The sequence below is a fragment of the Engystomops pustulosus genome, chromosome 2, assembly GCF_040894005.1.
Source record: "Engystomops pustulosus chromosome 2, aEngPut4.maternal, whole genome shotgun sequence".
Lineage (NCBI taxonomy): Eukaryota > Metazoa > Chordata > Amphibia > Anura > Leptodactylidae > Engystomops > Engystomops pustulosus.
The window spans coordinates 221,102,185-221,126,036 of NC_092412.1; the positions used below are offsets into that span (position 1 = coordinate 221,102,185).

Genomic DNA, 23,852 nt, shown 5'->3' on the forward strand with positions numbered 1-23,852 from the left:
TCATAATAACTGTTTGAGGTTATCTACTGCCAATATTGTGAAATAAAGCTGCTGTAGATGATCTATCCTTCCATTGTGGTCTGTTGTAGATTATATTTCCTCTACACTGTACTATTAGTTGCCGTTGAAGTATGTTCTCTGCAGTGTACTGTGAGCTGCTGTTGGTGATCATTTTCTGTGCTATAAACTATTGTAAATGATCTTCCCTCTGACTGTCTGTAAGTTTCTGAAAAAGACTTTTTCCCTGCACTTTACATTGAGCTTCTATATGATCCTCTGTAGATGATCTTCCCTCTTCCCTGCGCTATACTGTGAGTTTCTTTAGAGGATCTTTGCACTGCTCTGTACTATGAACTGCTGAATTTAATCTTCCATCTGTTCTGTACTACAAGCTAACTGTACAGAGAATGGATATGTTACACCTTCACTGTATGATCAGTAAGTCTTCAATATTCTGTTCTTAGAATGTTCTTCAATTTTCTGTTGTTAGAGCCAACCAACTTCATTTGTGTTGGCTTAAATATTAGACTAGTAATATTGATAACACCAAGCACAAAAAATTACAAAAATTCTGTAATAAATGATCCATTTATCCAAGTATCATTACGCAGTGTCCAAAAGCACTGTATGTATGTATAAAGTTATAGTAATCGAGTAAGCTCTCACCTTACAACCATCTTGATGGGGTATACTCCAACTCCTAGTCTTTTATCCTCAGGTAAGGTATAAGATACTCGCCCGCTACTATTAGATATTTCTGTATCAAAGTAAACCCATCTTCCACTCGATGGCTCCATCATAATAAGAATGTCTACCTAGAATACGAGATTCTAATTCTTAAATTTGATTGAATTAAAGCAAGTTAAGCTAACACGGAGTGGACGAAAATCATAAGGAAATTCAGTATAAATGAGATTAAATGAAGATGCAAGATGCTTAATATATATAATATATATATTAAGCTTTTAAACAATAAGCAAAAGATTAAACAATAAACAAAAGATTAAACAATTAACAAAAGATATCCAAAAATATCCGAGTCTCATCTCTGTTGTCATTTGCAACATGGGTTGCATGGTACAGTGCTCCCTACTCTACTTTTTTATCCTGTTTCTGAGGAAACAGATAAAACTGGCACCTTCACATACCTACCACTATGTGGGACATCAGCTGAAATCCTTGACTGCCCCAGTTCACTCTCGATGGTTCTGTACATGCAGTTTCTCAGGGACTTTCTAGTCCGCTTAAGTGGGTATGGGCAGGTCAATGTTGGGGAACTAGACAGTGGGTCAGCCACAAGAGGGTTCAATATTTTCAAAGCTCTGCTTACTAGGGGTGTGAGAAGACACTCAAACCATCTAGTGAGGAGGATCTGGAGAGGGGGTAGATGCAGGTAGTGGTGATAGTGGTGGTGGTAAATACCTTTTCACCTGTCAGAGCTACCATATCGAGAGGACCATACATGAAGCGACCAACCAAGATCTGAGATCCTCCTTCCACTGCAATCACATCATTGACTCGGTGATTGGCTGTAACATTCTAAAAATAAACAAAAAACAATTATATTATTTAAACTTAAGTTATTCATCTCACAGTTTTTTTTTTCCATCCATATACTAGCCAAACCTTAAAGCATAACTCAACATCTGTTAGTGGAGAGCAACTATAGCCCCCTACACCATGACACATGGGCAATTATGTGTAATAAGGAGGACTTGTCATCTGACTGGGATTACAAGATATTTGCAGTCTTCATGAAATCACAATCCTAAGGGAATCTTTTTGTTTCCTTGTTACTATGTCTGGTGCTATCCATTGTCCTTCCCCCCACAAGAAATCTATAACTAAATTGACAACTGGGTGTTAACACTTGGGGGTAAATCCTTCAGTTCTGACAGTATCAGCCTGTGTAGAAACATATGCCGTGCTACTTTCCAGAGCCCTTAACTCTGCCTTGCAGATAAAAGTATGGTGTGAAGTGTCCATTATAGCATTTTTATATGATGGGGAATACAAAAACTTTTCAAACAAAACTGTCAAGAGGGGTGATAGGTCCATTTTAATAGTCCTAGATATTTAACCCTGCCGTATCTATCTCTATTATAACGACTCTATTATATACTAAGCTGTAATAATATTTATCTATGTCTTTGTTGTATTGTGCTCATAAAGCTTTGTTACTGAAGGACACTTAATTGTAGCGGAATGACAGAAAAATAAAATTTGATATCAACAAAATCACGCATTATCATTGTATGTAACCTGCAGGACATATAGGTGACTACCATCTGATTAGCGTGGAAGGGTTTTATTACCCCCAGCGGCCTTTTTTACTGTTGGTTGACAGTAAATATCTCTTATTTTGGTCCCTTCATAGAATACCATGCGTTTCTTGAATATATATATATATCTCAAGCTTGAGAAAGGCTCCAGGCCATGGGAGCCGAAACGTAGCTTGGCACATGTTGGAATAAACTACACTTTTTTATTCACAAGCCTTTGGAGTGCTGCCGTTTTTTCCGATAACTAAGTATTTTGGGACCTCTCGTCCTGGCCCCTGGATGTGCACCCATACCTGAATTTCTTTGAGTGCTGCGACTATCTTTTCTATATATATATATATATATATATATATATATATATATATATATACCTGGGCAAGTGCCGGGGCCCAGAGCTGCTCTGGGGGCCCACATAAGGCTGTACATAATGAATCCATGGGGTAAGGGTGGCTTTTATAAAATAACCAATGGGGGCTGTGTATAAAATAATTATGAGGGGTCTTAATGCTATGATAAACAAGGGAAAATTTTAGGGAACAGGGGACTGTTTCAGTTTTCAAATTTCTAATGCTGCCAAGTGAGTTCACCACAAAGAAACCTACTGAGGTTATATATATATTCAATAGGAATGACTTGCAGCTAGTGCAATGGAAGGTCTGGTAAAACACATGAAATTCATGTAATCAGTATTTTGCATTAGTATTTGAAAATCATAACTGGATGAGGTACAAATCTTGCTATTACATTTTCTCTCAGTAAACTGCTCTCCTGTGAGTTTTATGGCTATTAGATGCATTTTTTCCATTTGAGGACTTAGCTTTAAAACATCTGGTGTCTCAGTCTCTCTTAAAGGGATTGTATCCAATTTAATTGTTATCCCCTCTCTCCCCAACCTTTTTGTGACAAGGTACCGCCTACACTTAAAAAAAAAATTTCCGTGGACTGGAGGAGGTGCACCTTATGTGCCCACAAAGGTTACTATTACACTATTATGTCCCCCCTTATTGTCCCTCTTCCTTTAGTCCCCCTTACATTGCCTCTTTTCCTCCAACTGCCACCCATATTGCAATACCCCCTTATAGAATACAATAGAATAGAATATAACTTTATTAATCCCGTTGGGAAATTGTTTTGTGCATGTGGAGAGGGTTTGGGAGGAGCAGGAATGAGGGTGTGACTTAGTCCTTCACTTTAGCCACCGTATGATTAAATAGCAGATGCCGCGTCTCCCCAATAGTGCTCTGGGCTCTCCGGATAACCTTGTTGAGCCTGTTCTTTTCTCTTCTGTTTAAGCCTCCTCCCCAACAGACAACCGCATAGAACAATATGCTCCCCATCATCGTTTGGTAAAATATTTTAATATGAGGGTGGAGATTTGGAATGACCTCAGCTTCCTCAACAAGTGCAACCTGGTCATGGCCTTTCCGCATAACCAGTCAATATCATGACCCCTTTCCTGTAGCTCCCCGATATATTGTCCCCATTCCTGTATAATTGCCCTTATAATTCCCCTCTTTCATGCATCTGCCCCTAATTATGCCCCCTTTACTGCAGATGTTCCCTTATACTTCCCCCTTTGCTGCAGACCCCCTGTTATAATGTCTCCTTTCCAGGAGCCCCTCTCTTATATTACCTCCTTTCTTGTACATATTTTATTTTTCTGCTTTACTATGATATTATTAATATTATGGCATTTACTCTGTAAACTTTGCAGTAGGTTTTTACACAGCACATGCTGCAAACCGTCTGGCTGGCGCATAGAGCTGGATGTCATTGCCAGCAGGTGACACTACTAGATGTCCCCGGTAGATAGAGCAGTGTCACTCAATGTGCAGTAGAAAGGCTTTAGGTTTGAGCGACTCGAATTGATATGCAACACCAGAGATACCCAACGCCATCTGAGATGGATAGATGACTATCGGTCCCCGGGGCCTAGTGTAAAGTTCTATGCATGTAGTTCATCCTAAATAATGTAGAGTCCTTGACTTGATGACATACGCGCAGTTTGACGTGATTCCTCTTTCGCAGCCATTTCTCCTGCCGACTTGAGGGGCTCATATTCATAGCGTCGATTCCTTCTTTCTGCTGGATCTGCACACTCTCATATCTCATAAGCTGAAAGACAGTGAGCAATGATTAAAGGGGAGAACAGACATCATACGGTAGTACAATAATGAGTCCCAGATCAAAGCCATTAATAATTAAAAGGAATATACATAAGATGTTGGAGCTTTAATATGTCTGCATATTAAATATATATTAAATAATATATCTGCATTGTATACCATTCATTCCCATCACAAGGCGACAGGTAGTGTGATGTCGGATATATATTGGCCCACATTGTGCCAGACAATGCTATGGGCAACTAAGAACATTCTTACTTTTAGACAGCTTGATAAATCTGCCCAACTGTTCTTGATAAATGTGGGTCATTGTGCGTAATGAAGTGAGAAATTAGAACTGTGTATATAATTCCTTCTTTTGTGATCTAGCTTGTTAAATCATCCATTTCAGCATTGCTGCTGACGGTGCCCTACTCAGCTTTTCATCTGTAAAGGATCCTGCCAAAGTGTATACAATTTTTGAGCAGAACCTTTGTATTTAAGGTGAACCAATCAACAGGGGTGTGATTTTTGGCTAGTGACAGTTTCCAATAGCCTATGTAATTTATACTAGTATATTTTATATTACCTGGCTCCCTGCCAGCAGCATGTGGTTAGTCCCGGGAGTGGGCAGCTGCAGCCTGTGTGTGCCTGTGTCAGACACCTCTCCTCCATGGTCATCCAGCTCTCTCAACCCCTCCCTACTACTTGTGATGTGCATTGAGCAGTCAGAGGAGGGAGGGAGGGGGATGGTGTGCAGAAGAGGAAGAATGCATGAGGAGACACAGGTACACTAATTGCAGCTGCCCCCACCCAGGACTCACCACATGCTGCTGGCAGGGAGCCAGGTATTGTGTAATAATTCAGAATGGGATTTTTAAAATCAGAATACCATACACTATTGTTACCTGTCACCAGCTCAAAATGACATCCCTGGTAACAGGTCCGCTTTGAACTAACTAGTAATATAAAATCTTACCTGCCGTAGAATAAAAGCCACCACATCTGTTGATTCCCAGTAACTAGCATGGAAAAGGTGGGGTAGTGCTACAGTTGGAAAGGCAGTGAGTACATCCGGACAGTACAGGGCATAGTCTATGCGCTTGGTTCCCCACCAGTTAGCTGTAACTGCATAAGAAAAATACATATTTAAACTATAAATTGAATATATTATAAAGCAAGTGGAGCAGAACAGCAGCAGCTCTGTACTATAATGTGGGTCACAGTTGGAATGTACAAATCATGGAATGCTATGGAAAGTTTTTCCACTGTAAAACTGAAAAAACTACTTGATACAATCCATTCAGATTCATCTCCCCAGATTGCATCTTACCTTTATACTCATTCAATGGAAGATACTCTACCTTTAACACATCTTACATTCTGGGCTATAAAAATGATTTTCATCTTAGCTCCCTAAGTTTCAACAATTCCCAAAACACGTTTGAATACAATAAACCCTTTTACAATAAACCCTTTTATGATTTAGCAGCAATGCTTTGAGAATTATCCACATGTAAAAATATAAGCATTTTATCACAAAGAATCAGCACAGAAGCCGTGCCTAGCGATAAAAGAACATTTTATAAAAGCAACAAAGTAAACCTATTCTTAGATTACACCACAATCTAACACAACCTTTCTGCTATTCTATTGACAACATGTAAGTTTTCCAGTTCTAGAGATTTGCCTGTATGCGGTACAAACATCTAAATGTACATTTAAAGTAAATCTTCCATCAAAATCGATCATGATAAACCAGGGGCACATACTCATAGATACAGGCACTGTGACTGTGGTAATCTTCTCATATGTGTTATCCATGGCTTTGTTCATTCTAAAATCAACTTTAAAATTATGCTAATGATTATGAAAGGTTACTCGGGCGTTTCCCAGAGCCTCTCGTCATGCTGATTCACAGGCTGCTAGTCTGTCTACCCTGTTCCTGCTCGGCACTTCCCCCTCTCTAGCACAGGAAGTTTTAGCACACAGTGGGTGGGGTAAGGGGTCCTGCACACTGTAACAGCCTTTAAATCTGCAAAATGGAGGAGCTCTGGGAATCATTCCAGTAGCTTTTCAGTCTTGTTAGCATATTTTTAAAATCTTAGAAGGAAGGAGGCCATGGATAACAAATATAGAAGAAGATTACCATAGTCACGGTCCCTGGATCTATGAGTAAGGGTGCCTGGTTTATCCATGATTCATTTTGATGGTAGATTTCTGTTAAAGGGGTTGTCTGGCATTAATAAAAACTTTATTATATTCAAAATATGTTTAAGACCCTCACTGTCTGCTACATGTTGTTTGCGGACAGGTGGGTGTCTTTTCGACATATGTAGTCCACTCTTGCACTAATGATGGCAGAAAAGATTTCCCAAGCTTCAAACAGGAACAGGAGCTGCTTGGAGCTTTGTGCTCAGGTAGTTGGGTCATATGGGTCTATGGAAACCACATATGTGTGTTGAGCTAATACAAATGAATTTGTGTGGTAGCCATTGAATCAATAACACATGGACAAAAAACATCTGTGTGCTAAGAGTAAGGAAAGGGGAGTGGACATAGGGCTCAGCCAATCACTGGCAGTGGCTGATGCTTGGTAAAGGAAATGATTGGGTGATTACAAGTGGGATCAACAAGTTGAACACAGCAGGGAACCTGGGAAAGTTTTAAACAAGAACATCGGGGTATCTGTGAGGCATATCTGAAGTGGTACCTTGGGAGAAGCATCTTCTATGTTAGGTTGTCGAAACGTTTTACCCACCTGACACCCTCTTTAATGTTAAATTTGATAGCACGTATAAATACCTAGGCACAAATATTGGAATGACTTACTGTTAGCAATTTTTGCAGAAGGTAGACTTTCTGACGAACTTGACATCTCGCTGCTCATGCTCACCAGGCTGGACCGCCTGGCTTTGGTTTGTGTCGGGGTTGACTGGTCGGAGCATGTCGGAGGCTCTGTAGAGTTGTTGTTGGTTGTAGTCTCCACAAATGCTGCACTACAAGCTTGTATAGCATCCACTAGAGGGAAAAAACACAGCACAGAAATAAATTGTCTGGTTTTGTGATATCCACCAGAGACAAAATTGTATTTATGTGTTATCAACACCCATTGCTGTTTAGAGTATTATCTTGTAATTAGACAAAGATTACAGTAACAATAGTAACAAAATGAAATTACGGTATTTTAAACCAGAGAAGAGGAAGTGACCCACAACCCCAAATTGTTATATCACACTAAACATCTGTGGTAAATATACCACAAATGACCAGAGCAATGACCTAACTCATATATTGGGGCACATGTATCATAAGTCTAGCTTTGCCATCTGTTTTTTGGGACTTTTCTTGGCTTTTCTGCTTTCTGATGTATCCTAGCGTTTTTTTCTTAGTGATACATGTGGCGTTTTGTCTTTAGGGAATTTGTGACAAATGAGCACAATGAAAAGTCTCAAAAGTTAAAGAAAAAGGCAAGCAAAAAGTTGGATATATGTGTCCCATTGCGTCATACCATGGTTAAACCTTTATATATATATAATTGCAGCCCTGACTGCAATAGGAAGCGAAAAGGTAGATTTATTGACCTGCACTTTTACCACAATGGTAGCAACATATTGGAGATGGATGTCCCAGAGATTTTCCATCATTCAGAAACATGGACATGAATAACAAACACAACCTTAAAGGAAACCATCAAAATCCATCATGATAAACCAGGGGCACTTATTCATAGATCCAGGCACATTGACTGTGGTAATCTTCCTATATTTGTTATACATGGTCACCTTCATTCTAAAATCATCTTTTTAAATTTACCCCTTCCCACTGTGAAGCGAAGGGAGACGTAAAGTGCTGAGGGAGCATGAAGATAGTTTTCTCCTGCACTGAATGATAGTCTGTGAATCTACAGCACAGTAACATGGGCGTCATAGAGCACATCTGGCTCCTTAGCATAATTTTAAAAGTTGATTTCAGAAGGAAGGAGGCCACAGACAACAAATATAAGTATATTACCACAGTCACTGTGCCTGGATCTGGATCTATGTCTGGTTTTCGTTCATGCTTTTGATGGTAGATTTCCTTGAAGCATCAGAAGGCTGCGTGATAATGAAAACCAGAGTGCAATGTGCTGACATTGTCGCTTGCTGATGTCAACTATAGTAAATGTATTATTATCCATTAGCCAGAGCCACGGATAAGAGAACAATTCATGAAATGTTTCCATATACACATATAGGAAATCCAATTTATATTCAATTATTCACAGTCCCTTTAAAATGCTTGGACTGGAAAAAAAAGAAAGTTCTTTTCATCACATGGCGGCGCTTCTTCCATATCTGAGCAGCATCTTCCTCTGCCTGGAGCTATTCCGTGCTCTATTTCCAGACTGGGGGGGGGGGGGAGCTGACGCCCAATTGGAACAGCTGTTTGCAGACTGGATTTTACTGTACCTCTCCCAGGAGTCCTGCCTCATGAGCACAGCATTAATACTATCAATTATTTACTTTGTTACATAGAGACTTCTGTTCTGAGCGGAGCTGATTCACTCTTCATATGGGTTCAGCGGATATATGAATGCACATGAAGTTTATGTATAAAACTAGAATAGGCACTTGTAAGGACCAATCAGTGTTTACTTTTCGTCTTTTTGTGGACAGTTTAAAAATGAATACAGCAACCTGATTGGCTGTCATTGGCAACTCCTCTACTTTCTTCCCGTCCAACAGTAAGCCCATGGGGAAGGGCCTATTTATTACAACTGGTCCACATGTGGGACTCTCTACTGGTTGGACATACTGTACACCGCAACTGCAAAGAGAAGGAGGTGACTGCCAAGGATGTCATGGAGACTTTAAGTTGAATACTTAAAAATGTATATGTGGGGCTATGTAGCTGCAGACAAATGTCTATGTAGACCCTTTTGCACCTAGATATGTGACCTCCTGCACCTATAAAACACCATAAAGGTTGCACATACTTACAAAAATGTAGGTCATGCATTAAGCACCAACTCCATCAACATTGTTGGAGGCCAAATACACCAATTTTGTAGGACTTTTGTATTGCCTTTGGCAATGTCGGTAACATTGTGTCCTAGTGCACTGCAAAATTGTTAGGTATTGGTACGTCAGACATGACAAAGACTTTAAGCTATTAGGAGCTATTTAGTGTCGGTTTTACTGGGCTTTTTGGGCATTAAAAAATTCTAAAAGTCTAAAAGCCGCATTGACTTTTCACTGCTAAAAAGTTGTACAGGACTATTTACACTTGACTATTCTGGTGTAAACATAGAACTACTGCTTGTGCGACGCTGTCTCATGACTTGTGATTGCGATTTTGCGACTTTTTTGTGAGTTTTTGAAAAAAAAACAAAAACATGTAGCTTTAATGAAGCTGATGGGCAGGGAAGCTTCAAAGACGAACAAATAACTGTCCCAAGAAGCTGCCTAATAATAAATAGCCCTCATTGACTTGACTTGAAAATTGGCAAAATCTCAAGCCAAAAAAATGTCTTATCCATAGAGGCCCTAATTTGCAATTTATAGGATTTCAACGGTCTACATCTAACATCCTGGTGTTACATACAGCACTGCAAGACACCTACAAGGATCTTGATTTAAAAAAAATGTAGGGGCATACATGATGATAACTGGTGATTTTTTTGCTATATATTGTTTGTATATACCAAATGAAGGATGGTGTATGGAGAGGAACTGCATAATAAAACAGACTCTATTGCAGACACTTGGTTGGATGACTATCTAGTCCTGAGAGCTTTGATGGGGATGAAGATAGGCTGATGATGAAGACAGCCAGGGCAATAAGAAAATTGACAATTTGATAGCTATCATTTTGAACTTTAGGAACCTTTGTAAAATTAATCCAAACACTTCTTTGTTTAGATCAGGGGTGAACCAAGCCTTTCTGCTGCCTAAGGCGAGCCATAGAGATGCCCCCACCCCCCATACATGTAACATATCAGGGAGTGTCAGGACCAGATCCATCATATTGGTTTGGTGTGAAAGTAAAGCAATGCAGGGACATTCAATAACACTAGATCTTAATCGTTCTAGGATATACAGATGTGATAACCTCACAATAGACCATACCGGGGACAATATATAATGGTGATGCCTCCGGGTTATTTCATATATTTGGGAATCAACTGCAAAAATTTATATAATTTATATAATTATATAATTCTTTACAATATACCCTACTGCTATACCCTACTGCCGGTGTGTGCTCCAAGTACCAATGCTTATAACCTCGCTATGTTCTCTATGCATGTATATGTCTGACTGTTATTTTCATAAGATTTATGTTTACAATATGCTATCAATACCCTGTCTTGTAACTACGTTATGCTCTTTATTGTCGAATTTGTCCACTCTGTGTACATTAATTTTCTCGTATTCTTCATATTTTCATATTATTCATTTGTCATTATTTGATATTTTTCATTTGATTCATTCGTAGTATTTGACAAAGGCCGAAACGTCACCAAATGATTTCTTTGATCGACAGATATTAATAAAATTTCACTTGGCATCTTAACAAAGGAGTGCTTGGATTAATTTTATATTGGACTTCTCTTGGGGTGGATACCCTAGTCCAGAGAAGCACCCATTATGTAACTCAAGGTGCAATCGCACAGTTGTGAATTTTTAGAAGCCTTTGGTAAGGTTGTGCAACACCCCTGCCAATGCATGGGATAGGTAGGTGTTGCAAAAATGTCCCTCTCCATGTCAGAAGCTACCTGGTGAGATTGATCACCTCTTTAGCATGGTAAACTTGGTAAATGCAGCTGTAAGTCTCTGTCAGGGAGGCTAAGAGTTAACTGTTTTAACCAATGATGTGCCCTGTAATTACTGTAAGGAAGGAGTAAGCTGGTTATAAAACCCCTTGTGGGTGGGAGCACAGGGTCCACACTCACAGAGGTTCCAGTCTTTGCCAGGAGGTCGGTCTGCTGACATAGTCAGTCAGAACAGGAAGTCAGCCCAGGAAGAAGCAGTGTCTGCGGCAAGCTGCCCTGACACCACACCAGAACAGAGGTCCACATCAGGGCTCTGTTCTTACCTAACCAACCCAGGCTGAAGATACTTTACCAAGCTGTGAGCAACCACCTTCCTGCAGATCTGCTCCAACCAGCTACTTCTATCAACCTGTAGTCTGATGATGTTTAGGGCCATTACCTGCTGGTTGCTGAATAAAGAACTGTAAGTTATTCTTCCCCAACGTACCTCAGAGTGATGCCTGGATTAGGCTGTTTACCACCACGGGCTCCCCATCCTTCATCTCCAAGGATTCCTTCTACACATTAGGTTTATCACAGAGAGAAATCAGCCTCTCCCTCCATTTTATTGCACACACCTCCTGCTGGAGACCTGCCAGACTGTGGACGAGGCCTCTGCTCCTGATACCAAGGCCGCATTGCCAGCCACTCCGGTAGTTAGGACTCCGGCTTCCTCCAGCCATCCCAAAAGAGGTCAGGCTCTGGTCGGGGATGTTGCAGTTGCCTTACTTAAATGTTCCTGACCTTCGCTTATCAAAAGGTTGTCCAACCTACACTCACCGGCCACTTTATTAGGTACACCTGTCCAACTGCTCGTTAACACTTTATTTCTAATCAGCCAATCACATGGCGGCAACTCAGTGCATTTAGGCATGTAGACATGGTCAAGACAATCTCCTGCAGTTCAAACCAAGCATCATTATGGGGAAGAAAGGTGATTTGAGTGCCTTTGAAGGTGGCATGGTTGTTGGTGCCAGAAGGGCTGGTCTGAGTATTTCAGAAACTGCTGATCTACTGGGATTTTCACGCACAACCATCTCTAGGGTTTACAGAGAATAGTCCAAAAAAGAAAAAACATCCAGTGAGCGGCAGTTCTGTGGGCTGAAATGCCTTGTTGATGCCAGAGGTCAGAGGAGAATGGGCAGACTGGTTCGAGCTGATAGAAAGGCAACAGTGACTCAAATCGCCACCCGTTATAACCAAGGTAGGCAGAAGAGCATCTCTGAACGCACAGTACGTCGAACTTTGAGGCAGATGGGCTACAGCAGCAGAAGACCACACCGGGTGCCACTCCTTTCAGCTAAGAACAGGAAACTGAGGCTACAATTTGCACAAGCTCATCGAAATTGGACAGTAGAAGATTGGAAAAACGTTGCCTGGTCTGGTGAGTCTCGATTTCTGCTGCGACATTCGGATGGTAGGGTCAGAATTTGGCGTCAACAACATGAAAGCATGGATCCATCCTGCCTTGTATCAACAGTTTATCATCAGATAAATGATTGATAAGGAATATGACTGTTTAGCATTGTCCTCATTTATCGAGGCATTTAAATATTTATGTGCACCTATATTTGAGTGTTCCGTCAATATGTGGTGTATGTGTGGGTAGTGTATATATATATAGACATTATACAATAGATTTCACTGTTCTCCCAATGGTGATCTCTAAGTCATGGACCATTGCCATTTTAGTGTAGCTTACCTAATAAGTATGACTTTCCATCTCCCAGGGGATCCTTTTGGTATCGGGGAACATTGAACGGAGGAAGCATGTGGAAGGTCTTCTCGAGCAAAGGTTCCAATCTTGAGGCAGATGGATCAGCAGAATGGAAAAAACTGTAAACTTGACTACAAGCAGGACGGGCCCGGCACACTGCAAATACAAAAAAAAACCTTGTGCATTAGAAAAAGGATGTGAATCAATATGATGATTTATATGTAAAATTTAGACATGTCCGCATATAGTTCTATTGTGGTCTGGTTAGTAAGATGTATAATGACCACAGAGATAATTTATGGTTACCATCCAAGTGTGGATCAATAGAAGGAATGTATTAGTAACGATTTTCCATGGTAAAATTGTTTTGATTACTGCGATACAATTTTGCTTCTGTAGAAGTAGTGAATGAATATGTCTAAACTGTGAAATATTTCATCTGATTTGAAGGAAGTATTTAAATGTAAGCTAGCCACAACATTATGGACAACATTTCCTGATCATATTTTATTTTACCAGCATAAAAAAAATCTTGTCCAAAGTCATATGCAAACGAACATACAAGACTCATAATTTGCCTGAGTTGAGTCAAGTTTAGGGGTTGCAGGGGTAGTGTCAGTTCAGACACAGTTGATCTTTGCTTCTATAGCACATAGAAACATGCTTTCTAGATCAAAATCTTTTCAGATTGCATCGTCTGTGATTCTTTGAGCTACCAACTGGATGCACAGGTGCAGGTAGTAGGCGTAAATTGGGTCTTTATCTGAAGCTTGCATTTCCAACTATGTTTTTAACTGCTCACAGGACCAAAAGCCTCATGTGATCTGGAAGAGAAGATTCGAATTCATTAAAGTGTGGCTCTGAAGTGACACTCCTGCTGCAGCCTCTAAACTTGACTCATGTCAAGCATATATGACTCTTCTCTGCTCATTTTTACATGACTCTGGAGGAGATCTTGTATAGTTAAATGGGTGAGTATAAAAGAGGGAATTCTAGAAAGGATAATTAATACCTACCTAAAGGTTCTAATTTAATCAGGTAAAATAGTGTCCCAATAAATGAGTTACGAGAAATTTGATGATCTCTACTAAGGATAGGTCATCAATGTTAAATCCTTGGGGTCTGACACCCACTAAACATCAGCTGCTCTCAATTACCTCCAGGCACAAATAGCTGATCAGTTAGGAAGAATTCAATCTACAGGGAGAAATCTTGGTGGGAATGCTAGAGGAGACCACTGATGAACCAATATGATCCCCCCAATGCACTTATTTGTGATCAGAAAAACTAAAGAAGAGAAGACCACATCAGGTAGCAGCACAGGGTCCCACGGACAACTCAGATCACATCATATTCTGTAGGGATGTGGAGTCGGTAAGCCAAACTCCGTTTCCAACTACTCAATTTCCCTAATCTGACTCTAACTCTGACTGTCTGTTGTGGGGTCTCCAGTATTTGTCTGCTTTGGGTTTCTCCAGCATTAGGACACATTGGGGCAGATTTATAAAAAGTGTCCTAAGGTAATACCGTGCAGAGTTAGACTAGACAGTCTTATTCTGCACCAGATCCATGTAAGTGTCTGGTACTGGATGATAAATCTGTCTTAGTGTAAGATTGTCGGGCCAGTATAATTTCTGGTGCATGGACCTTTTTGGTGTGAGACCATGTCCCCTTTTATTAGGTCATGCCTCTTTTGCCAAACTATTCGTAGGAGAGCCAGAAAACTGTCTAAAACCCTTTATAATCCCAATATGGATATTTATGAGATGCTGTTGGACCAATAATTGTTGTTCACCCCTGGTTTAAATCCTAGTGGATTGGATCAAGAATGGAACAGACTTTTAAAGGAAATTCCATAATTTTAATATATTATATATTTGTGGTGTCAGTCCCTTTTATCACTACTCCAATGCCATAACTCCAACTCCACAGCGGTGATATTCCGACCTGAGACACTACATAATACTTGGTAGTACATAATTCACCAAAGTTCAAGCCACTCCATACATTGCTTGTCTGCAGTGAATAACAGACAAAATACATGTAATGTATGTAAAAATGGGTCTTCTAACTCCTTTTTTCACTGCATCAGGTAGTCTCTATCATTCCTAAGAAAACAGTGTCAAAATCTCTGTACTGTTAAATGGGTGGAGTTGCTCCCGCCTAGGACCACCTATAGTTTTAGGGTGGTTTTGAGTAAACAAAATGCTTATTGATATCTATAGCCTCTAACGAGCTATAATTATTCCTAGTATTAGCCAGGACACTTGGGGGCATATTTATCAGGAGCCACATCAGAGGTTGCAAATGCTAGGCTATTGCTAGCATTAGCACTTATTTGCCCCAATCTGCCACCTTCACGCCAGTGGGGGGTTGTGGCCGGCCGAGCGGAGAGCACAGCCCGGCCGGCGTGGGGCGTTACTGTCTAGCATAGAATAAACGCTGTGCAGCCTCCTGCCCTGATACGGCTTCGGCCTCTTGATGTATCCAGCTGCGAATATGCGCACGAGCGCTAGCGTATGATAAATTTCCCCCTAGCAGTTGGTTTCCTATTACTCCGGTGGCCCCGATGCATAGCGCTGCTCCCCCGATGTCAGCGAGGCTCGTCTTCAGGCATCCGCGCCCGTCTTCTGTCTTCTGCAGGGCGCCGCCATTGTTTTTCTCCCGGGTGGCGCCTAGCATGACGTCAGCAGTGGTGCCCAGGGTCCGGTAACATTTGTCTATATTTGGTTTCACAGGAGCATAGTACAAAAGGCCTTAACAACCATGCGTTGTCATATATGCCCCTTATTAGGTGAGGTGTGGCAGAGATGGCTTTAGTGCACTTATATGGGCAGAAGAGTAGAGGTAACTTTGCTTTCTTCGAGGAGATGAGAGGTCTAAGGGTAAGTGTGCAAGCTCCAAAGACATTCCTTCTAGTGCAAAGTCAGACAGGAAACTGATCTGGTCTAATGTCTCCTAATGTACGGAGCCCACTTCTACTCTCCTTGCCAAATTTTTGGCTAGTAGTAGGAACTTCTCACCCCATACACTCTCTGCATCTGGTGCCACTTGCATCACTGCCCTTCCCAATCCATGTCTAGGCACAAGATTGCAATGGGACGAGTTATGGATGGTACACAAAGCCAAGAGTCTGGCTAATGCAATTGGACATCCATATATAGTTCCTCCTACCATCTGGGTTTATCAGCACAGATTATGACTGCAAGGGAATGACAACTACAATGTAACCAACCCACCATGTGAATTATTTGAAACTGGGAGCAGTAAAGAGCCCCCCTTCTACTCTTTTCTAAGATTCCAGCATGTAGGCTGGGGTACTTCTGAGACAAGAAGATGAAGTTTTGGACGCATCTTTAGTGTAGCATGCAACCGCTGCAAAACTGTTGTTATTAAAACAATGGGAAATAAATAGGCTAAGATCTGTTGGCCAACATTTTCCTATTTACAGGAGAAGTTATGTGACTTGAGTTACATAACAGGACTTAATTTCAGTTTAGTTATTTAAGTCAGTTTAGTTATTTCTTGAAGTCTGTTTCCATGAATCTGAGTTGGTTTATGGTGTCATTTCTACAGCTACCAGTGTGAAAGGTATGAAACAATTCACTCTAGTTTAAAGGAAAAGTCACATGAATGGTAACTAAAATAAGGAAAAAGATGTTGCCCTTTGTGATAAATTGAATTCCCCAAAATAAAAATTTGGTCTTAAGTGAATTTGTGACTTTTTTGCAACTTTCACATCTGGATTCTGGTGATAATTCAGGTAGCACTCCCGAAAACTAGATAATGGCGAACTTTAAAGGAGACTGATTTAGGTGCGAAAAAAGTTGCAAATGAACACAAGGACCATGAAAAGTCTCAAAAATTAAAGAAACTGACAAGCGAAAAGTTTGGTACATGTTCCCCTATATGCTCAGCACATTTTCCAGGATGAATTTACAAATATAGCCATTCCAAACACCACTGAAATTTTTGGCGCTCAACACCCCAAAGGTATCTAAAGACCCTGGTCGTAGTTTCATCGACAAGGAATTGACAAGGCTGGCTTTGAAGTATCGTTTGGCCACAATCTTAAGCAGCCGTTTTAAAGGACCTGGTAAATCACAGATGTGAAGGAGTCGCAGAATCTGCATTCATTAACATTTCTTATTCATGGGCAGGGGAAGCATAAGGGGGGACAGGATAAGTATTTGACTTAGTTGGTAGGATTAAAAGATTACAAGACCCCTCTGTTTTTTTTTTTTATCAACGCCTAGTAGGGAAGACCCACAAATAGAAATCCCATCCTCTTCCAAATTGTAAATCTATTTTGCTGATGTAATATATATATATGAGAATGTGGAGCAAAATCAATAATATAAGAAAAATGTAGTACACGTGTAAGGTTATCACAATAAAAATATTATCACAGTGTGAAATACTGTAGTTAAAGTAAAAAAATGTATCACTTCATTTTAAGCTGCATCCTTTGCTGAAAAAATCTCTCATTAGATCAAAATAGCACAAACAACCAAGGCAATGTTTTTTCTGCCCAATGTTTCCCAAGGTCTCATGACAATGACAAGATTGTTTATTTTGCACAGTGCAGCAACATCTTGTTACTCAGTTTCAGAAATGGTTACAATTACACAGACGATTTACAGTAGAGAGATGAAGATTTCCAGCGTCTCTGGGTAATTGTTTTGTTTTTCTTCCTGTCATCCTATTTTTATTCGTAGCACATTACAATGACATCAAAAATATGTTTAATGAAATGTGGAGCTGAAGAACAGAAAAAGTTTTTACTGGCAAATGTTTTTTTTAAGAAGCCAATTACCTTAAGAAGCCGAATATTGTGTCCCACAATATTGGTAAGTAATATAGTGGAAGCCATTTTGAATACAGGTCTGAGGTGCCCTGTATTATTAGTTTTATTGCATACTAGCTGTAGCTCCCGGTGTTGCCGGGGATAGTAAATAAATGCTGTTAGCTATAACAAAATATAGGTTAACAAAAAATATTTTATTTGCATCTCTCTCTCTGATTGTCTATCTGCGTCTATCTGTCTGTGTCTCCGACTGTCTCTGTCTTCAACTTTCTCTGTTTATGTCTCCGTCTGTCTTTGATTGTCTTTGACTTTCTCAGAATGTCTCTGTCTCTGACTGTCTGTAACTTTGTCAGACTCTCTTTGTCTCTGGCTTTCTCTGTCTCTGACTGTCTCTGTCTCTCACTGTCTGATGTCTCTGACTTACTCAGACTGTCTCTGACACTCTGGGAGTCATTTACTAAGGGCCCAATTTGCGTTTTCTCAAGGTGTTACCTGAATATATCCGATTTCCTGAATATTGCGCAGATTTTTCGTGAATTTTGGTGCATGCTATCGGATTGTGGCGCATCGGCGCCGGCGTGCACGCGACGGAAAACGGGGGGTATGGCCGAACAAAAACCCGACGGATTCGGAGAAACCGCCACATTTAAAAAAAAAGTGTCTTCTGGACACGCGCTTACCTGCACCAGGAATAGGATCGTGAACTCCGGCGGACCTCGGCAGACTTCAGCGCAGCAGCGACACCTGGGGGACGTCGGAGGAACTGCCTTAGTGAATCGCCGTAAGACCCGAATCCACTGCAGAGAACGCGCTGCTGGATCACGAATGGACCGGGTAAGTAAATCTGCCCCTGTATGTCTCTGATTGTCTGACTGTCAGATTGTCACTGACTGTGTCTGATTGTCTCTGACTTTCTCCGACTGTCTTTGGTTAACTCTGTCTGTCTCTGACTGTAACTGACTCTGACTGTCTCTGTATTTGCTTGACTGTCACTTCGTCTATGGGGGGATTTATCAGAAGTTTCTGGGAGCAGAACTGTTCTAGTTGCCCATGGCAACCAATCAGAGCTCAAGTTTCATTTTCGAACAGCTGTTTATAACAGACATGATGTTATGCATGAAACAGAAAATTCACAGCATTTTATACACAATAAACAGTGATCATCAAAGGATATTAAAAAAAACAACAGTTTGATAAAAAAAGGGACATCATATTTGATGGCAATAAAAACATTAAGAACCTGTGAGGCGAGACACATGAGCCCTGGTTCTTATCTGCTTATGGCCTCCAGAAGCTCCAACCGATTCTACATAAAGATACAAGACTAAAAGAAATATTTCCAGTCCCTCCTCTCCTGTCCTTCTGGCAACCACCAAACCTGAAACAACTGGTTGTCCGGAGTGCCCAGAGACCTCCATCAGAAAATGGTACCTCTCCCTGCCTGCAAAGCAGGTGTAAAACGTGCCAGCACATTCTCACAGGTGACCAGGTACCTGTACCTCAATCACAGCAGGTACATCAGATCAAGGGGACCTTTTCCTGCAGGTCCTCTAATGTGGTCTACCCTATTATGTGTCAGCAGTGTCCAACCACAGGACTTTATCTTTGGGGAAACAGGTCAGAGACTCCATCAACATATGAACTCACACAGATCTGATATTAAAAATGAAAGGAAAGATCTCCCAGTGGCTGCACATTTCTCCAGAGAGGACCACACTATGGAAGATTTGCAGATTACTATTTTAATGGGACATTTTAAGACACAGAGAAAAAGGAAAGAATGGGAGTATAAATTAATAAGGAGACTCAACACCTTTCAAAGTGGTCTTAACATTCATGCCAGCTTCATGACCTCCTACCTCTGACCTGGAGGCCACAAGCAGATAAGAACCAGGGCTCATGTGTCTCCTCTCACACGTTCTTAATGTTTTTATTGCCAATCTGTTGTTTTAGAGGGTTTTTTTTTTTAAAATATTCTTTGATGATCACTGTTTAGTGTGTATATAGCTGTGAATTTTCAGTTTCATGCATAACATCATGTCTGACGAAGAGAACTAGTATTCTCGAAAACTCACCATCAAATATACTCAGTCAGCCTCAAAAAGGTATCGCCTGATTTTTTCACTCTTCTTCTGCTCTCCATGGCTAACACCCCTGGGGCATTTCATTAATGAGGGGGAGCGCTGCTGGGGGCATGTTATATGGTGGGGAGCACTGCTTGGGACATTGCATTGGGGATTCTCTGTTTCGGACATTTCATTAAAGAGGGGAGACTGATGGACATTTTATTAAAGAGTAGCAGCTGCATTTTCCACCCTAGGTTTATACTCAAGGCTAAGTTTTCCCATTTTTTTTTGTCGTAAAATTAGGGGCCCTGGAATAATCGGCTTATACTTGCGTATATGTGGTAGCTATATTTTTTCCTTGCAGTGAAAAGCCCAAAGACAAGATGACATTATAGGTGTGTGAGGGTTGCTATAGAAAAAGGGATATTATAATGTCCCCTTTTCTGTAGCCCCCTTCTTATCAAGACATTTAAATGGGACTTCAGAAAAAGGGGCACTATAGAATGATCTTGAGTGGCCTAGCCGGAGCCTTGTGTTGAATCCAACTGATGATTGCTGAAAACATATGAAAATGGCAGTCTATGAACAGTCCCCATCCAAACTTGAGAGGACCTGAGGTGAAGAATGCCACAAAATACCCCCAGGCCCAGTGTAAACCTGATAACCAAGAAGACACAAGGCTGTAATTCTTCCAAAAGATTCCTCATCAGAGCAGTGATCAATGATCAAATATCTCTAACCATCGCCAGTTTTCACTGATGAGTATCACACAATCCTCCCATTAAATATTAAATATTGAATGTGTATTCACATTCATTTGCATGCACAGTGCTCATAAATAGAGATGAGCGAACATACTCGTCCGAGCTTGATGCTCGATCGAGCATTAGCGTACTCGTAACTGCTCGTTGCTCGGACGAGTATTTCGCCCGCTCGAGAAAATGGCAGCTCCCGCCGTTTTGCTTTTTGGCGGCCAGAAACAGAGCCAATCACAAGCCAGGAGACTCTGCACTCCACCCAGCATGACGTGGTACCCTTACACGTCGATAGCAGTGGTTGGCTGGCCAGATCAGGTGACCCTGGGATAGACTAGCCGCTGCCCGCGCTGCTCGGATCATTCTCTGTCTGGATGCCGCTAGGGAGAGAGCTGCTGCTGGTCAGGGAAAGCGTTAGGGTGTTCTATTAGCTTACTGTTAGGCAGGAGTGATTCTACAACAACCCAACAGCCCTTCTTAGGGCTACAATAACGTTATACTTTTTTTTTTTATTTGCTTGTGGCTGGGCTTGCTGGCACTAGTAGTGCAGCTAGTACCATATTGTGAGGAATTAGCAGGGGGACTTGCTACCGTTGTGCTTAGCTCTTAGTGACACACATATCCACCTCAAACACCAAAGTGGGAAAATTTATTAGGGGTTTGATTTCAATTAGGCACAGTCTGCCAGTTTCTTTTTATTTTACGTTTATTTTTTTAATAACTCAGTGTCATCTCATCTTGCATAGTAGTGTGCTTTAATACTTGGCTAGAAAATAGCCATAGGAGAATCCAAACGGCTTACTTACGCCTACAGTAGCGTTATATATATTTGATTTCTGGTTGATTTGCTGGTGGATGTAGTTGCTGCAGTGCATCTATTAGCAAATTGTGAGCAATTTGGAGTGAGACTTGCGACCACTGTGTTTTGCGCTTAGTGACGCACATATCCATCGCAAAGACCGAAGTGGGAAAATTTATTAGGGCCCGGGGTTGTATTTCAATTAGGCACAGTCTGCCATTTCCTTTTTTATTTTACGTTTATTTTTTTCATAACTCAGCGTCATCTCATCTGGCATAGTAGTGTGCTTTAATACTTGGCTAGAAAATAGCCATAGGAGAATCCAAACGGCTTACTTACGCCTACAGTAGCGTTATATATATTTGATTTCTGGTTGATCTGCTGGTGGCTGTAGTTGCTGCAGTGCATCTACTAGCAAATTGTGAGCAATTTGGAGTGAGACTTGCGACCACTGTGTTTTGCGCTTAGTGACGCACATATCCATCGCAAAGACCGAAGTGGGAAAATTTATTAGGGCCCGGGGTTGTATTTCAATTAGGCACAGTCTGCCATTTCCTTTTTTATTTTACGTTTATTTTTTTCATAACTCAGCGTCATCTCATCTGGCATAGTAGTGTGCTTTAATACTTGGCTAGAAAATAGCCATAGGAGAATCCAAACGGCTTACTTACGCCTACAGTAGCGTTATATATATTTGATTTCTGGTTGATCTGCTGGTGGCTGTAGTTGCTGCAGTGCATCTACTAGCAAATTGTGAGCAATTTGGAGTGAGACTTGCGACCACTGTGTTTTGCGCTTAGTGACGCACATATCCATCGCAAAGACCGAAGTGGGAAAATTTATTAGGGCCCGGGGTTGTATTTCAGTTAGGCACAGTCTGCCATTTCCTTTTTTATTTTACGTTTATTTTTTTCATAACTCAGCGTCATCTCATCTGGCATAGTAGTGTGCTTTAATACTTGGCTAGAAAATAGCCATAGGAGAATCCAAACGGCTTACTTACGCCTACAGTAGCGTTATATATATTTGATTTCTGGTTGATCTGCTGGTGGCTGTAGTTGCTGAAGTGCATCTACTAGCAAATTGTGAGCAATTTGGAGTGAGACTTGCGACCACTGTGTTTTGCGCTTAGTGACGCACATATCCATCGCAAAGACCGAAGTGGGAAAATTTATTAGGGCCCGGGGTTGTATTTCAATTAGGCACAGTCTGCCATTTCCTTTTTTATTTTACGTTTATTTTTTTCATAACTCAGCGTCATCTCATCTGTCATAGTAGTGTTCTTTAATACTTGGCTAGAAAATAGCCATAGGAGAATCCAAACGGCTTACTTACGCCTACAGTAGCGTTATATATATTTGATTTCTGGTTGATCTGCTGGTGGCTGTAGTTGCTGCAGTGCATCTACTAGCAAATTGTGAGCAATTTGGAGTGAGACTTGCGACCACTGTGTTTTGCGCTTAGTGACGCACATATCCATCGCAAAGACCGAAGTGGGAAAATTTATTAGGGCCAGGGGTTGTATTTCAATTAGGCACAGTCTGCCATTTCCTTTTTTATTTTACGTTTATTTTTTTCATAACTCAGCGTCATCTCATCTGGCATAGTAGTGTGCTTTAATACTTGGCTAGAAAATAGCCATAGGAGAATCCAAACGGCTTACTTACGCCTACAGTAGCGTTATATATATTTGATTTCTGGTTGATTTGCTGGTGGATGTAGTTGCTGCAGTGCATCTATTAGCAAATTGTGAGCAATTTGGAGTGAGACTTGCGACCACTGTGTTTTGCGCTTAGTGACGCACATATCCATCGCAAAGACCGAAGTGGGAAAATTTATTAGGGCCCGGGGTTGTATTTCAATTAGGCACAGTCTGCCATTTCCTTTTTTATTTTACGTTTATTTTTTTCATAACTCAGCGTCATCTCATCTGGCATAGTAGTGTGCTTTAATACTTGGCTAGAAAATAGCCATAGGAGAATCCAAACGGCTTACTTACGCCTACAGTAGCGTTATATATATTTGATTTCTGGTTGATCTGCTGGTGGCTGTAGTTGCTGCAGTGCATCTACTAGCAAATTGTGAGCAATTTGGAGTGAGACTTGCGACCACTGTGTTTTGCGCTTAGTGACGCACATATCCATCGCAAAGACCGAAGTGGGAAAATTTATTAGGGCCCGGGGTTGGATTTCAATTAGGCACAGTCTGCCATTTCCTTTTTTATTTTACGTTTATTTTTTTAATAACTCAGTGTCATCTCATCTGGCATAGCAGTGTGCTTTCATACTTGGCTAGAAAATAGCCATAGCAATAGGATAGCATCGTTTGGTTTTAAAAACTAAAAAACACACAAAAAAAAAAAAAAACACAAAAAAAAGTTAAAAAAAAAATTAAAGTTATAACTCTCATTTTCAAAATGTTTAACCCGAGGGCTAGGGGTAGAGGACGAGGGCGGGGACGTGGGCGTCCAACTACTGCAGGGGTCAGAGGCCGTGGTCCTGGGCGGGGTGAGACACCACCTGCTT

At 40.9% G+C, this 23,852-nt stretch overlaps 1 protein-coding gene across 2 annotated transcripts in view; it reads right to left on the minus strand.

Moving 5' to 3' along the window:
* Positions 1-23,852, minus strand: part of PITPNM3 (PITPNM family member 3) — a 358,693-nt gene that overhangs the window by 15,794 nt on the left and 319,047 nt on the right. For both annotated transcript variants that reach the window (XM_072138218.1, XM_072138217.1), the window contains exons 10-15: positions 12,886-13,056; positions 7,220-7,408; positions 5,367-5,515; positions 4,281-4,397; positions 1,423-1,539; positions 667-815 (exon numbers count right to left, since the gene is read on the minus strand). In XM_072138218.1, the coding sequence (XP_071994319.1) occupies positions 667-815; positions 1,423-1,539; positions 4,281-4,397; positions 5,367-5,515; positions 7,220-7,408; positions 12,886-13,056 (892 nt within the window). The remainder of the gene's footprint in view (positions 1-666; positions 816-1,422; positions 1,540-4,280; positions 4,398-5,366; positions 5,516-7,219; positions 7,409-12,885; positions 13,057-23,852) is intronic.